The 17,174-nt window shown below is 40.7% G+C and overlaps 1 protein-coding gene across 1 annotated transcript in view; it reads left to right on the forward strand.

Moving 5' to 3' along the window:
• The window catches only part of PLEKHS1 (pleckstrin homology domain containing S1), a 35,576-nt gene extending 30,431 nt beyond the window's left edge, over positions 1–5,145 (forward strand). Inside the window, exon 10 of the mRNA XM_038578843.1 lies at positions 4,979–5,145. Coding sequence (XP_038434771.1) covers positions 4,979–4,993 — 15 coding nt within the window. The 3' untranslated portion in view covers positions 4,994–5,145. The remainder of the gene's footprint in view (positions 1–4,978) is intronic.
• The last annotated feature ends 12,029 nt before the right edge of the window (positions 5,146–17,174 follow it).

The following is a 17,174-nucleotide window of genomic DNA, read 5'->3' on the forward strand; positions in this document are numbered from 1 at the left end:
TTTGGCTTTTTCTGAAACTTAAACCTGGCTTTGATATTTCAAAAATTCAATGCATGCCACAAAGGCAAGGTATGTATGAAAGCCTCGAAGCTGGGCGAGGGGATATAGAGGGGGAAAAATCATAGATAAAAACCAATTCTTTCTCACGGACTTCCTTACCTCCAAAACATGCAAAGTTATTAGAAGAAATATCTCTATCCATATTTATGTCTGTACACATCTATGGTTTAAGCCTTCAGGACTTGGGAAAGAACTATGGAATTTAACATTAAAGGTCGAGAATCTTGATACCCTGACAATATAATATTGGGCAAGTTAATAATCTCTATGAGCCTCAGTTTCCTTATTTGTAAAATGGGGTTTAGATATAAAAATAAGGGAAATCCAAACCATTTCTAAAATTTTCAAGTGTACAAGTGCTAGTTATTTCCTTTAATTAAAATTGGCTTTTGGGTATATTGGAATTTCAAGGTCATTCCATCAGCCATCATTTTTTGAGAGCCTCCTGTGTGTACAGCTTTATCCTAAGGTCTGCGATCCAATGAAGACCCTGACTCATTGTCAAGTATGACTGAGAATACACACCTAAAATGTAGCCGTTTTTCTAAATACCTGTACATGCCTTGACTTTTTCTCAAGAACTAGCTAATAAGGAGTTAATAGTTCAATTAAAGTTACTTAAATGTGACTAAAATAGGACATTCTCTTCTCAGCAACTGGAAAGAACATTGCTGCATTTTAGACTGCTGGCTTCTGGAAAGCAGCCGAGTTTTAAAATGTTTATATCCCCATGTCCTCCTGCCCCAAAAGGCTTAATAAAGATTCTGGTTGGAATTAAATTTATAATATGGTGACTGGACATTTCATTTTTACTGAAATGTAGTCTAATCCCTTTAGAGTATTGTATTTCATCTATGTAAATATCTACAATTTGCAGATGTCTGTCCCTACGCCAACAAATTGCAAAAGACTGTTGATGATATTTGGCCTCCCAAGAGCTCACAGATTTGTTTACAAACTATAATCAGTATTATTTTCAAGCTTTGCAATCAAAATTGTGAGCCTCAGAAGTCAGCTGCTTGGGCATTTCATAACACGGAGACTGAGACTGATAAACTTGATTCTTGTTTGTATGGCTGCCCTCCCCGACTGCACCATAGTTACTGACGGGCAGGCTCCAGGACTTCTGTTATGTGTCTCATTCAGAGCAGACACTCAAAAGATTCTTCCTAAGACATGGAGTACCCGAGCTAAAGGGAGTGTGGGATGCCCTCAAACCTAATATTCTTCTCTCCAGCCTGAGGTTGAAAGATGGGGGAGGGGAAAGTCAATTGACTTGCCCAAGGTAACTCAGTTAGTAGCAAAATGAGAACTTGAACCTAGGACTCCTAACTCCCAGATTTGTTGGATGAATTAACGAGGCATTGAAAAGCTCATAGAAGTCTCTGTTTGAAAGGCGGCCTGAGGAGGAATAAGGTATGGAGTCACTCATTCCCCTAGCCCTCTGCTGGTTCCCTCTGATGGAAGGATCTAGGTTATGAGTCTCAGTAGAACACAGAGAAGCAGAATTTGTGGCATTCAGAGAGATATAAGGATACAGAAAAAAAAAAAAAAGTAGGTGAGTTCTTCTATCCCAATCTGCCTCCAGGCATTTTCCCAGGTTGTCCAGACCTGGTTCTTTTTTTATTTTTTTTCTTTTTAAGATTTTATTTATTTATTTGACAGAGAGAAAGAGAGAGAGAGAGAAAGAAAGCGTGCACAAGCAGGGGGAGTAGGAGGAAGAGAGGCAGGCTCCCTGCTGAGCGCACCAGACAATCAAGAGAGAGATTGCTGTCCATCACACATCTTAATGCAAGAGAGGCTTGGTTTTCATTTATGTTGTTGGAATTTGGAGTCAGAACAAAACAGTATCGGGGATGCTACAGCATTCACTCTTGGCTTTTAAAATGCAGGGCGCCCGGGTAGCTCAGTGGGTTAAGCATCTGCCTCTTGATTTCAGCTCAGGGTTGTGAGATTGAGCCTGATGTTGGGTTCTGTGCTGAGCTCAGAATCTGCTTGAGTCTCTCTCCCTCTCTCTCTCTCTGCCCCTCTCTTCCCTCATGCTCTCTCTCTCTCAAATAAATAAATAAAATCCTTAAAATGCAGAATGACCACACTTGTTCCCATCATCAGAGGACAGGCCCAACTGCTAGCAGTGAAGGCCTTTCACCATTTCCTCACTTTAATGCATGTGGGAAGCACATATCTTTTATTGGAATGAAATCCACACCTGGCTAATATTTCAAAGGCTGACAAAACACAAGAACAGAAGGACAGTTTTGCGAGTGATTCCTGTGTAATGTAGCAATTTCAGGCATTCCAGTACTTGACATTTATAAAGTTAGAGATCAATTTCAGCTAAGTTACTTAATTCATGACAAGAAATCTCTGGGGTGGGGCGCCGGGGTGGCTCAGCCTGTTAAGTGGCTGCCTGTGGCTCAGGTCCTGGATCCAGCCTTTTGTCAGGCTCCCTGCTCAGCAGGGAGTTTGCTTCTCCCTCTCCCTCTGCCCCTCCCCTCTGCTTGTGCTCTCTCTCTTTCAAACAAAATAAAATCATATATATATATATAAAGAGGGACATCTGGGTAGCTCAGTGGCTGAGCATCTGCCTTTGGCTCAGGTTGTGATCCCAGGGTCCTTGGATCAAGTCCTGCATCAGGCTCCCTGAAGGGAGCCTGCTTCTCCCTCTGCCTATGTCTCTGCCTTTCTCTCTGTGTCTCTCATGGATAAATAAATAAAATCTTTAAAAAGAAAAAAAAATAATTAAAAAAATGTTTTTAAAAGAAATTTCTGGGGTATAAAGACATTAAGATAATTAGGATTGCAATATTTTTCCTTTAGTGAAGACCAAGCACACATGTTGGCACAATGCCCAGCAGAGGAGAGTTAGCAAAATAGCTAACATGGCTGTGTACTTGGGGATCCGAGAAGACTTGGTGTCTCCAATCTGAGGTCTGCACTTATTCTCAAGAATGGGTCTCAGGAGCTCAAAACTAATTGTGCAAAAAGTCAAATCTCAAACACAGATGGAATAGCCATCTAAAGCTAACATGCAAATAAGCTTGGGCCTATGGTTTTAGTCCTAAAATAAATCCAGACCAGAAGAACTGGGAACTCAATCAAAGATTAGGGACAGATAGATGGTTCTTCTCTAAGTAGAAAACTACCAATATTAGTGCCTTCTTAGGAATGTGTGCCAGAATTAGTCCTAAATTTTTACAAATGACCCAGAATCGGAATCTCCGAGTCTGTATGCCATACTGTTTTTCCAGAAGCTGAATGCCAAGCGAATAAGGATAAATGATAGAGGGGCTTGCTAGGTACTGAGAGTGGCCAGAATGGAAATAGGAAGTTTCAATGTAGGCAACAATGCTTCAGTAATTATGGGACCCAGCTCTCACTTAGACTCTAGCAAAGTCATAATGGAGTCTTCTGAAAGCGAGGGCTCAAAGCACTGCAGCTGAAAACAAAGGCCAACAAAACATCATGTCCTTGGGAAGAGGCATGCAAATGGAACTGTACAAACCATAGTGCGCTCAAACACTGTCAGGCGAGCTCAATGCCCTGTTCTAAGCCGGGATGGGAGAGGGGTCAGAGCTCCATGGGAAGGACCTGGGGGCTGCCGTGTCTGGAATCCTGGAGATGAAAGCTTGCCTTGGTGATGACCCTCTGTAAGGTCAGAGGTGGCTGAAGCCCATCAGGGTAAACGTTCTAGACTGCTGACATGCCTGCTTTGAGCTGAGACTCTAGCATACATCCATCTTCTCATTTATTATACCCAGGCACCGCATGAAGTGAAGATGAATTATTAGCCCACTTTGCAGAAGAAGGGATGAGGCTTAGAGACATTAAATAACTTGCTAGTGAGGGGCCAGTACTTCACCCATGCTGCCTGATTCCCCAGCCAGATGACTGTGGCAACCCCCTGTCCTTAGGCTTTCCATGAAGCTTTTATTTCCTTTCTCCTAAGGAGGCCAGGTTACAGCTAGTAAGCAGTGGCTCCTTTTTGATTGTGTCTGAGTAGTGTCCCCTCCCTGCTGGGTGTCCTCCTCATCAACCCCTCTTCTGGGAATACAGAGGTGTATCACGCTCCCTCTCTTTGCAATGTTGCCCCAGAAGGAGGGGGACACCAAACTTGGGTAAAGACTGAGCATAGAGCACTAATGATATTTTGGAAGTCTAATGATAGGAAGGGAATTTAAGATAAACACATTTCTGAACACCCATGAAATGAAGGAAAAGGTAGAGGTTGAAAGCATAACATTAAGAGGTAGCAGCTGAAAGTATAAACAAGCTCAAAAAGGGTTTAGGTAAGTTCCTGAATGATACACTCAATGGATTATTAAAGGACACTGGGGATATTTGAGGGACATATCTAAGCATTTGGGAATGGTACAGCACTGAAATCACATTTTCTCTCAAAGGTGATTTTTACACTGGGTGAGTTAGGGTCACATCTATGTGGAAAAATGTTATCTAAGTTTCTTTAGGTTTCTGAGTGTCAACAATTTTATCTGGGAGATTAGGGGGGGACAATTTTGAAGCTGGGCTTCTGAAAAAAATGATGAATGGACTGACTACCAAAGCAACAGTAAATACAGAAATGATAAGAAGTGGGGAGGAAAGTGATGATATTTGGAAATACAATGGATTTATCTTTCAAAATACGTAAGTGATGAATGATCAGTCATCTTAGTAGAGCCTGATAACGCAGGAAAATTTAAAGAGTAAATGGATAAACGCTTCTATAGTGAGGAATATTACAAATCATAAGCAGTGACTTCATGAGTGTAGTTAACAGCTCTGAAGTTCAACACCTATTTCATGACAGTTTTCCATTGTTTCTGTTCATTGTGTTCATAATATCCTTTTGCACCCCTTTTGATAATGTTTTACAGACATGTGATTTATATTCTTTATCTGTGTCTTTGCCTCCCAGACAGAAGTAGAGTGAGCAGCATTAGCAAGAAGAAATCATCAAGCATCTATCATGACTTGGGGGCCTGTGCTGGTTGCTGGCTATGGATATTTAGTCCCCAGAGTGGTCATTGTTTTAAGCACAGGTTAGCCTCACCATCTGAAAGTAGAGTGCACCTATGAACCCCTTCATAAGCCAATGTTACAAAGTGAAGAGGTAATTACCATTCATTTACATGGAAAATTTTTTAGTGTTCCCAGAATCAAAAAAGATAACCTCTCTTAGGCTTTTCTTTTTTCCCTTTTAACAGACGGAGAGTGGGAGGAGGGGCAGAGGGAGAGAGAGAATCTTAAGCAGGCTCCATGCTCAGCATGGAGACCAACGAGGGGCTTGATCTCATGACCCTGAGATCGTGACCTGAGCCAAATTCAGGAGTCAGATGATTACCTGACTGAGCCACCCAGGTGCCCCTTAGGCTTTTCTGATACCTTAGGACGGATAAATCTTGCTAATGGATGTGCAAAATCAATGGAAATAAAGCACAGGTGCTCACAGACACAGTTCAGAGCTCTGGAGGCTTCATGCTGGGATGCAGAGTGTCATTCCTAGGGAAGGAAGTTGGCAGCACCACTCTCACTGCTCCGGTGTGCTGCCTCTGTGAGGGCTTGCCATCAAAGACCAAACAAACACTGATTGCTACTTTCTCTTTTCATCTTTTTTTCCAACAGCAAAGACTCTCTCTGGATTTCTTTCAGTTAGTGGATGCAGGTAGCGAATTCATGTAGGTCCTTTGGGAAAGCAAAGTAAGTGGTGGAAAGTGAACTTCTGAAAGTTCAAAACTTGGGAGATATTTGCATTTATTTCTCTTAAAATAATACAAAGTCAAATCAGTTAACTGTCAGCAACACGTAGTTGACCAACCAAAAAAAACCAAGAAAACAACAAAATATGGATTGTTATATTTTCCTCTTATTCTGCCTTTATTTATTGTAAATTTTGAGAAACAAATTCACATCTTTGAACATACGAATCAGGTCACTCCCAGGGACCTCTGAGAGGATCCCACCAGCCCTGTGAAATCCAGTTTCCTTGTCACCATCACCCAGCCTCATGTGATGGCACTCCTCCCATCAAAGTCATTGTCCCTGGGCTCCCCACACCAAACAGCTGGTTTCCACTTAGCACCTGAAAGGCTCTAAGCTCTTCTCCACTGCAAGATCTTTGCACATGCTATTCACTCTTCCTTTTTTTTTTAACTTAATTTATTCATGAGAGACATACACACAGAGAGAAAGAGAGAGAGAGAGAGAGAGAGAGGCAGAGACACAGGCAGAGGGAGAAGCAGGCTCCATGCAAGGAGCACGATGTGGGAATCAATCCCGGGTCTCCTGGATCATGCCCTGGGCCAAAGCGCTGAGCCACCCAGGCTGCCCTATTCTCTCTTTCTAACCAGATTTTTCTTTCCTGCCTTTGCTGGCTGCAGCTTTCTAGTCACTTGTCTCTTTAGAAAAACAAAAACAAAAAACCAAAACCAAAACCAAAACAAAAACGATGTAGGGTCAGTAGGTAAGCAATATTTATCAAAACCTATTAGAATTGAGTAAAACTAGAGAACTAATCTATTAAAATAAACCTTTATAAATAAAAAACAGAATTATTTTATTCCTTTTTTAAGGTTTATTCTTAAGTCATCTCTACCCTCATAACCCCAAGATCATGAGTCACATGCTCCCCTGACTGAGCCAGCCAGGCACCCCCAGAATTGTTTTCTGTTCGAATTCATCACTTCACAAAATGTTCACTTAATCCACTCAAGGTGAATTATTGACTGCCAAAAATCTTTAATTCTGTTTTCTTCTCAGAATGTTTGACTTTCCAATCTCATTGACTTAATGATCCTGTTCTTTGATAGATTTAGTTTGGTTAAGTTTAAATGCATGTGGGAATGTCTTCACTCAACTCCTATCCATGAAAAATGAAACTTAACAGATGGGTCATTACGGGACATAAAATGGAAAGCATGGGGGCCTCTGTATTGTTCATTTCTTTGTTGCCTTGAGTATTCTCGGACACCAGGTTTTCAGATCCACTCGATGTTTTATTTTTCACCACACCATTAGCAATCTGGGCCCCATTGTGTGCTCCTTCCTTCCCTTCCCTTTGTGGGTCATTCATGAGCATCTTCTGGAAGTTCCTGTACATTGAGCCCATCAGAGAAAACATGGCAGCATGGGTTTGTATGAGGAAATGAGCCAGCCAACTGGCTAGGCATTAGATCCTAGTGTGTTTCTGCCTGAGATTACAGTGGTGTTAAAAGTCAGCTGGCCCTGCGGCGTGCAAACTGTGGGTACTGAGCTGTGTGCCCTCTCAGAGGCAGTGAGGAGTGCTTCCATGTGCTAGAAATTCACTGCAGTACAGTCTGTGAAGAGATCCCTAGCAAAGCCACTCCCTTATTGGAACTTTGATTTCAGGTGCATCATCTGTCTCCGGTTGCGTATTTACATGCTCAAGCTACCAGCCCGTGAGGTTCCTAGTTCCCATTATTTTAAGTGACCTATTATGCTGGTATCTTTTATGCTCCCTGACTCTGTGTCATAGCAATGCAGCCACTGTTTTCTCTTTCAATATTTGTACACACATATTTCTTCAATGTCTCAGGATGCTTAGAGCTAAGCAATGCCCACATATCTTGGCTGATGATTCAAATGCTAAAAAACTGTTAAATTCTCTTTTACAGAGATAAAAACAGAGCTCTGAGTCTTATGGATTAAAGCAGTGGTTCACGAATTTTTATAGGCATTAAGAATAAGAAGCATCTGGGGCCCTTCCTCCTTAGATACAAAAGCAAAAACCCCTGAAGATTGCAAATTCCCAGAACCCACCCCTAAAGATACTGATTTAGGTCCAGGAATTTGTTCCCTCTCCTTTTTTTTTTTTAAAGTAGGGCCCTAGGTGATTCTGAAAAAGACCCACAGACCATGCTCTGAGAAAGCCTGGAATGAGGGAGAGCTGGTTTAGCTCTTCCCACTCCCTTACTAAGCTTCCATCTGGAATAATTTTTGTCTAAGCTCAGAAAGAAACCCATGAGGAGTTAAAAAAAAATCCTTTTGTGAGTGAACTAAGCATTACACGGTGGGAAGTTTCTGGATACCTTGGGAAGAGATAAAGACAAATGCTTTCTTTCAAAAACTGGCCAGATTTCATCATCTAGTTACCTTCCCCTCCTCCCTCTCCTTCTTCCCCTTCCTGTTCTCCCCACTTCCCCTCTCTTCCTTCTCTACCCCTCTTCCTCCTCCCCTCCCTTCCTCCTCTTCCTCTTCCCTTTCCTCTTCTCTTCTTCCCCTCCTCCTTTTTTGGTTCATTTAGGCACTATATTCTTTTCTCCTCTCACCAAACCTCTTTTTCCAGAAGCTGTTGCAAACTCTGTCAGGTGACTACTTTTAGAAGACAGAATAGGTCAGTATCAATTCCTAGCAGAACTTGGAGATGAGATTCAGAACTTCTGAAAAGCCAAGAGGCCACCTTCTCCAGCAGCTTGGCATTGGCTGGAAATAAATCCCCTTTCTTATGTTTAAGATAATTATGATAGGTGTGATGCGAAGTGGTGGGGAAATTCAGTAGCACACCATTGCTCAGATCCTAGCAAGGGAGCATCCCCTTCTCAACTCCCCGGCTCCACACAAACACCCTACTGCACCCCAGCCAACACCCCCACCACCATTACCAGGTGCAGGCCTACCTGCCATGGTCCACAGTCACCTGTCTCACCACATTCAAAGCCATCACACACAGGTGCTAAAATACTGCCTCCATGGGAACCTTCAAGAGTAGATTATCAAGATTAGTCACCAGGGTAACATAGCCTAGGAATGGAGCAGAGCTTTTGAAGTAGCAGTTGGGGAATGTGAGGGTAGCAAGACGATTTAAGAGGTTGCTAACACAGACAAAGCTATTTACAAGCAAGGGCTTTCATTCTTTTATCGGTGAAGCAAACCAGCTGCCCTTTAGTCTTGACACTGTAATCTCACCAGTAAAATGGCAGTTGGTTAACAACATCCTCTCTCACCAAGCCAGGAAATGATGAAAAAAATGTCTCCATGGACCCCTTTAGGGATAAACAGAGGGAAATGCTTATTATCTCTTGAACATTAGCTATGCGGTTGAGGAGAAAGGAGTTGCAAGAATGGGTGAACATTAACAGTGGGGTTTGAACCCTGGCAGTGTTTGTAGCCATGCCTCCAGAGAACAATCAGGAGAGGGAAAAGAAAGAGAGAGGGAGAGGGACTGAGAAAAGAGGGAGGAAGAAAGAGAGAGAAATGTAATTCTAAAAGCTACTCTTTCTTTTTCTTCAAAAGCAGAATAGCTGTCTCCTTGTGACCCCACTAGGGGCCATTGCCCTGTCTTGCCTTTCCTGATTGGGAATAGACCCATTTTTCATCTGGAAACCTGGCTATCATAAGGCTACAGAGGGAATCCTGGATGCACAGAAAGGAATGGGATGTGAAAGTTCTTTCCTATGAGTAGAAGGAGTTTTTACTCAGGGCCATTCAGCTTCTGTATGTTTCAATTTCCAATTCTCCCCATAGCCACCTCAAACTTTAAATATATCCTTTTCCTTAATGACTCTTGAACCATCACTTTATTCTATGTGCAGAAAACGAGCAGATACTGCAGCATACTATCCACCCAGGGAATCACTAAAGAGGTTCCATAGTTCTGCCAAAGCCTGTTGATGCAATCCATCACTAAGTTGAATCTGAAAATTGCAGTTTTGAAATATAAGTCATCATTTGGCAAATGATGTAATATATAGGTCTTACCAATTTTTATCAAAATGAATAATCTGCATCTGTGGGTTTGTTCTGTTCCTGTGTTTCACCATACCCCGAGAATACCAAAGAATGAATGTGCTCTAGTCTCTCTTTTCATCACTTACTGACAGGCTGTTCTGTTGCTGTAGACACCTGACCCTATTTTAGAGTTAATACAACCATTTTACAGTTAATACTCATTATAAGGGTCTGATTTCCCTTTGCCACACCTCCATGGTTCCATATCTAAGCTGGGTAAGTTCTGCTTAGACAAGAAAAGTAAATATTATGTAAAAAATACACAAAACATTGTCTCATCTGACATATTTTAATATTGCAGAAAGATTCATTGCAATAATTAACTTGATAAATACCATCATGTCCAAGCCCTGGAAAAGCATGAAACATTCTTTAAAAAAGCAACTGAGTTAAAAGACTCACAGAATTATAGAGGCATGATCTAGAGATCAATCAGCTCTCTCAACTGTAGTGGAGGAAACTGAGCTCAGGTTTCATTAATTCAGAGAAGTGAATTAATTTGCTAAAAGCCGCAAAATTAGTGGCAGAACCAGGCCTAAATTATAGTCTCTGGAAGCCAGAAGTTTTCATTACTACATCTGATGCATAAGCAATATTTCTTCTCAAAGAGTCCTACATTAATTATAGGTTGTATGATGATGATTTTTTGCAGAGCTAACCCCTAGCCCCTCAGACCATCTGGAAATGGTGTTAATATTCCCAGCGCACCTGGCTAATGTTGCCATGCTCAATTGGAACTGGGAAAATTCCCCTCTTCCTTTGGTTGGTGGCCATTCCAGTCAAAAGGTTTTCATCAACAAAGAGCAATGGTGGAGTGTGGGGTGCTTCATCCACTCATGTTCATCACTAAAAGGCACTCAAGACCTGCCATTCATCCCTTTAGCTGCTCTTGTCTGGGCTGCTGTAAAAGAGACCACCACTCCCTCTGTGGAATGCTGCTGTGGTTTTATCTCCAGGATTTTCCAAGTGTGAGGACTAATCTCTCTCATCCTGTCCTCCAAAACCTCCTGTCAGTGGCTGCTTGAGGTTTCTCATTCATTCACAGATTTACCACACAGTTGCTGGGGCCTGTATTTGCTATCAGTATTTACAGCACATATGTGGTACCCATCACCCAGAAGGTGCTCAATAAAGTGTTTTTTAAATGAATGTGTTGATGATAAAACAGGTAGCATACAATTAGAAGCATTTTGTTTGAACACAGTATACTCTACCCCAAAACCATCATGCCCTTAATATTCCTATGTAATTTCCAATCACTTATTGCTTCCAAGAGTTATTACAAAGAGGAAACCACAAAAGGGAAGATGGGAAAGATGATAGAGAGAGGGATTTCATGCTGTTCATGGAGAAGCAAAAAACAGGACAAGTTGATTATAAAGGAAAAGTAATAATGGAAAGTAATATGGAGCAAGGATAGAAAGGGAAATAATGGCTTGAGAGAAGAAAGAAGGGGAAAAGACTATATTCAGAAAATAGCCAGAGGCTGAGAATACCCTTGGCCAAGAAAATTTGGGAAAATACACAATGCATATCTCTGTCAATAATCTAGACTGTGAAGGCAGTGTAATTTTTAGTGTTATGAAGTCTATGATCCTTCTCTGAATTTGTGTATATGCGTGTGACTTTTTATTCTAGAAAAGATGGAAAAAGCACACAGGAACCATGGGTGTAATCATGCAGCAGGGAGAGCCAAGTACTTGGAGGACTGGTTTTATGGCAGCCACATTCTGAACTACCACAAATAAGTCCCTGTCAGCCTCCTGACAGTGTACTGATTACCAGTGTGACCAAGGGGAAAAATCTCCCTGCTGCCAAACTAGTCATCGGAACTGTGATGAGAAGGTGACAGTGCCACAGTGGGTACAAGTTCAGGGATGTGTTCAAAATCAAGGGGAAAAAACTAAAAAGGAGGAAAGGTGGTAGCTCATTCCATCATTCCATCAGTCCCCTTTACACAGTAAAATGGTTCCCAATCTCTAGTTCCCCTGTGTGTCCTAAAACCCCCACTTGATGTCACCAACAACCTCTTTGTTCTAAACACAACAGGTGTTTTTCAGAACTGATCTTGATGCCTTCTCTATTGACAACACTCCTCACTGCTGACTCTCCCTTCTTTTGTGATGCCAGATTTCCCCTTCTATCTCTCAGGTCACTCCTTTTGATTCTCCCTGCTGGCCAGCTGTCCTTTAATTCGGGAGCTGCTCCAAGGGTCTGTCCTGTATCTTCTCCTCTCACCCAATATACTCTTCTACTGAAGTATTATTCCCTTCTGGGTCTCAAGGTACCACCTTTACTCTGATGACTCTCAAAACTATCTCAAGCCAAGATCTTACAGCCCTGGAGACGCAGCTGTTCACTGGCTGCCCTCATCTGAATGAGCACCGGGAATTGATAATACTATGAGTCCAAGTTCCTTCCTAGTCTCTCTCTACCCACACTGGCCCTTGTATTACTGCTCAGCAAACAACCCAACCCTCACCCAGGTAATTTCATTAGACTTCTGAGCCTCATCTTTGATTCTTTTCTCTTCTTTAGATCACAAATATTTACTGATGTCACTATGTACCAGAGACTATGCTAGGTGGGCCCCAAGATGAAGTAGTATAGGTCAAAATGGTCCTTACTCTTGGGGAACTTATAGCCTCAGGCACTTTTCACTCTCGCCACCCATCCTGCTAACATCAACCTATTGTTCTTCAGATGGTCCCCTTCTCTCTACCAGACTGCTACTCTCCTATGGTAGGGTTAAGGTATCCCTGGTTTCTTGCCTTGATTGCCTCAACTGCTTCCTAACTCATTTCTGTAATTCAAACTATTTCCAAACCAATTCCAAACCATTTCCACAATACAGGGAGAGAAATCTGCCTAAAACCAATTTTATCACACCATCTCTGCTTAACACACTTGGGTGGCTCCTCACTGCTCTAAGAATAAAGGTAAAACTCCTCATTAAATGACTGAAAGCAAAGGCTTGGCCAAGGCCTATGGGAACCCTAGGAATGAAGACAACACAGTATCCTTTCAAACCTGAAGTCTTTAAATATTCATTCAACGGTGTTAATCAGGAAAAACTGATTCTATTAATAAAAATTGAATATCCACTTACATCTAAAGTTAGGAATTTGCCATATGCATTGAATATAATGTAGCATTTTTTATGCATATGTGCTTTATACATATACAAAAATGGATCCTGCTCTACATATTGACATGTTATGTAACCTACTTTTTTTATTTTCATGTTGTGGATGTCTTTCCATGCCATTAAACATTCTTCCATCACTTCACTTGATGACTACACAGTGTTTTGTTGATTTAAGTTTGACCTTTCCAAAGTGATATATGAATAAGTTTAAAAAATTCAAATAGTATTAAAGCATTTGTAATAAAAAAGTAACAGCACCTTGTGCTACCTGTCCCCATTTCAGCCCTGGTTTCTAGAAGCAGCCATTTAAGAATATTTTAACTGTAGTTTCTCCAAATTTACCTCTATATTTCCAAGTAATATGGGCATGACACATTTTTTAAAAAAGATTTATTTATTGGAGAGAGAGAGCATGAGTGGGGTCACAGGAGCGGGGGGAAGGTATAGAGGGAGAGGGAGAGAGAGAATCTGGAGCAGACTCTGGGTGAGCGAGGAGCCTGACTCGGAGCTCAATCTTGCGATCCTAAGATCATGACCTGAGCTGAAACCAAGAGTTGGACATTTAACCAACTGAGCCACCCCAGGTATGCCAACACTTTTTTTTTTTCTTGATTCGTCTATTTTATCTATTGACTTGTGGTGTGATGTAGTCAATCATTCAACAAATATATATTATCCATAGTGCCAGGCCTCTTCCAAGGAATGAATGAAACAGATAAGATCATTGCATTCATGAAACTTATATTCTAGGAGAAAGGCAATTACAAAGCAAATAACTAAATAAAACAATTTAATATATAGTGCTATGTGTTATAAAGAAAATAAGACCTGGTATAGAAATTAGAAAGGCTGACTTCAGGTAGGGTGGTCAAGAAACATTCCTTGGTGATAGCATCTGCATCAAGTTGCATTGTGAAAATCTGTGGCAAGAGCTGCATTAATTGGGATATGGGTTGGATGCATGTAAACAGACCCTTAACAATTTTTTAAGTGAGCCAAGTCTATTTTTCACTTTACATGACAGCCTGAGGGCCTTCCAGGGATCCAGGCTCTGCTCTTCATCTGTATGGTCCACATCTATGTTCCCAACAGCAAGATGGGGGAAGGACAAGGGCACATCTCCTCTCTGTAAGGGCACAACTCAGCCATTTTCCACCTCTTCTGCCTACATACTTTTGGCTAGGACGTAGTCACACAGACATACCTAGCTGCACGAGACACTTGAAATGTGGTTTCTATTCTGGGCAGCCATGAGCTGAGCTAAAATTCTATCACTGTGGAAGAAGAAGAGAATGAATATTGGGGCCCGACTGATTCTCTGCCAATAGAACACATCACACAGAGAAAAGATCAAGGGCAAAGGACTTGAGGAGAGAAAGACACTGACTTGTTTAAAGAAGAGAAAGAAGGCTAGTGTCACACCATGGTGGTTGCAAAAGGGAGAGTTGGAGGTTATGAGATCAGGGAGGCAGATGAGGACCAGATGATGTGGGGATTTTTAAAACCACAGCAAGGAATTTTACTTTTATTCAATCAGGAGCAATAGGAGCATTTTCAGCGGGGAACAGATGTAACCATTCTTTCTTCACACCTTCTCCTTTCCCCATTCCTTAACAGCATCCTATCACTGACTTTGATTAAATCATTCAGCACTATTTACTTCATCATGAGAATGTAAATATTGTTCATTGCAGAACCACAGTATACTAAGGTTCCATTTCCTTTCTTGCACAGCTTTTAGTGTGCATCAACATCATTAGTTTTTCACTTATATCATTATATACACACAATGCACACAAATACATGGCTTTAATTCATTCTAGATCCTCTATCAGACTATCTACCCTCTATTCTGTCCAGTTTATTTTTTTCTGTCTTCCAGACATCTTTTGTTGCAATCTCTCATCCACCCAGGAGATTATTCTTGTGAATCAGTTCCTTTTTAATAACTTTACTACCCTGTTAAGGCATCTTGAGATAGAGAGGACAAAAAATAAGCATGATCTAGCCACCAATTTAACTGAAATTCCATTAATGCTTTAGCTTAAGAATCTTCTCCTTTTGCAATAACTTTTAACTTGGTAAAATACATTGAAAATGAGACCCCCTTCTGCCCCTTCTGACATTTTTGTGAACTCACAGAAAAGATTCAAAGGGCTTCTGATTTGTTTTTGTCACGTTGTTCCTTTGAACGTGACTGAATGCCAGGAGGGGACGATGAACTGATTTGGCTTTAATCCGGCTGTTCTCCTCTGTCTCTGGACAGCCAGCTTGGACACTGCCTCTGCCCCCAATATCCCATTTCCTCTATAATGTATTATAATTTCTCATTTGCTTTGTGTATTCCTCTAGCCCTGTAAAGGCAGGAATCTGTCTTGTTGGTTGTTTTTGAACCACTCAGCTTATTGCTTGAATGACTTTTTATGGATACTTACCTATTTCTTGGATAGTGGATGCTATCCACCTCTTCCCTGAGAAGAAACTTTTTTACTTGTAATTATGTTTGTTTTTTTTTTTTTAGATGTAAATGCCACTTTTAGCTTTATCTTTCCTCTGAGAATCCCAGTTTTACTCAAGTTTAAAAGCCCACTTCAAATGCTACCTGGTCCCTGAGGACTTCCCTGAGGAAACTACATCCCTTTCTCTACTTAGCGTGGTCAGCATCTCACCCTTAATTAGCATCCAGTAAATGTTGCCTGAATAAATAAATTAAGTCATCCAATGAGGAGCCAAATAAACTTTTTAATACTGTGTATTTTTTAAATTTCAAGCTTCTATCATTAAATGGTTAGCAGTTGACAAGCTAGCATGGTTAACATCAAGCACCCTTCCTAGCCTACATGCAGACATGCAGCAAAAGGATAGTTAACGTTTTCTTCAACTGTTTATTTGGCACGGCAAGGATAATGTAACCAAACCTCTCTGTTTTCTCTTGTCCAGGGATTTCAAATGGTGACAAAAAGAACTTTATGCTGAACTTCTAATGACTCCCAACTTATGTCACCTGTTCTTTGTCAGAAACTTGTTAAAAATTTTAATACAGATGAATAAATTACTATACTGGAAGAAGTATAGAGTTCTTACATAAAAGTCAACAACTTTGAAACAAAAAGATAAGTTTCTTGGCTGATTATTCTCATGACATAAGAATAGCTGAATTGTTTAAAACAGTATGCTTTTATTATGTACTTAAAGGAGAACTTGATGTTAGCCAGGAATTATATAATTATAGGATTCAGGGCTAAATGAGACCCCAATAAGTTATTTATTTAATTATCCAGCTTTCAGAGATCTTAAATAGCATGGGGCAATTTTAAAATTTAAAAACTGGGTAAAGATTTACGGTTATATATCATATCAACATAGTGGACAATTTTTATAAATAGCATTGCTTATTCAAAGTCAGCTAGTGTGATCCATCCTGATATTTAAAACCCTCCTATCTTAAATCCTCCTAACTTATAATTATGATAATTTTGCTTCCTTTCTGTAAGCTGGGGCAGTAAGTCTGTCTTACCTGCACCACATATAACCACTTGATGATACCTGGAATGCTGCTATGCATTTCAAATTTGTCCTGTTACTATTCAAAAAAATTCTTATCAAACCAAAATTGTAGGCATGTAATTATTAAGCATCATCATTTTCTAGGAAATCAAATCAAAGTCTATAAAACTATTTTGCTTAGGCTTCATAACACATTTTAGAGCTTTCATTGAATTGAGCTTTCTGTACAGTTTTCTTTCGAAACAGTGAAAAGATGCTCAATATGAGTAGTCATTAGGGAAACACAAATAAACACCACAATGAGACTACCTTGCACACACCAAGATGGCTGTAGTAAAAAAGACAGACAATAACAAGTGTTGGAGAGGATGCAGAGAGGTTGGAACCCTCCTAAATTGCTAATGGGCATGAAATAATGATGCAGCACTCTGGAAAGCAATTTGCCAGTTCCTCAAGAAGTCTAAACACAATGACCATATGACCCAGCAATTCCATCTCTAGCTATATAACTAAGAGAAATGGAAATATACGTCCACACAAAAACTTGTACAGAATGTTAAGAGCAGCATTATTCAGGCCAGCCGAAAAGTGGAGACAACCCACATGTCCACCAACAGATGAATGGATGAACAAAATGTGTTTTCAAACAATGGACTATTTTTGGCCATAAAAAGGGAATAAAGTATTGATACATGCAACAACATGGATAAAA

The sequence above is a fragment of the Canis lupus genome, chromosome 28 (genome assembly GCF_011100685.1).
Source record: "Canis lupus familiaris isolate Mischka breed German Shepherd chromosome 28, alternate assembly UU_Cfam_GSD_1.0, whole genome shotgun sequence".
Taxonomy (NCBI): domain Eukaryota; kingdom Metazoa; phylum Chordata; class Mammalia; order Carnivora; family Canidae; genus Canis; species Canis lupus.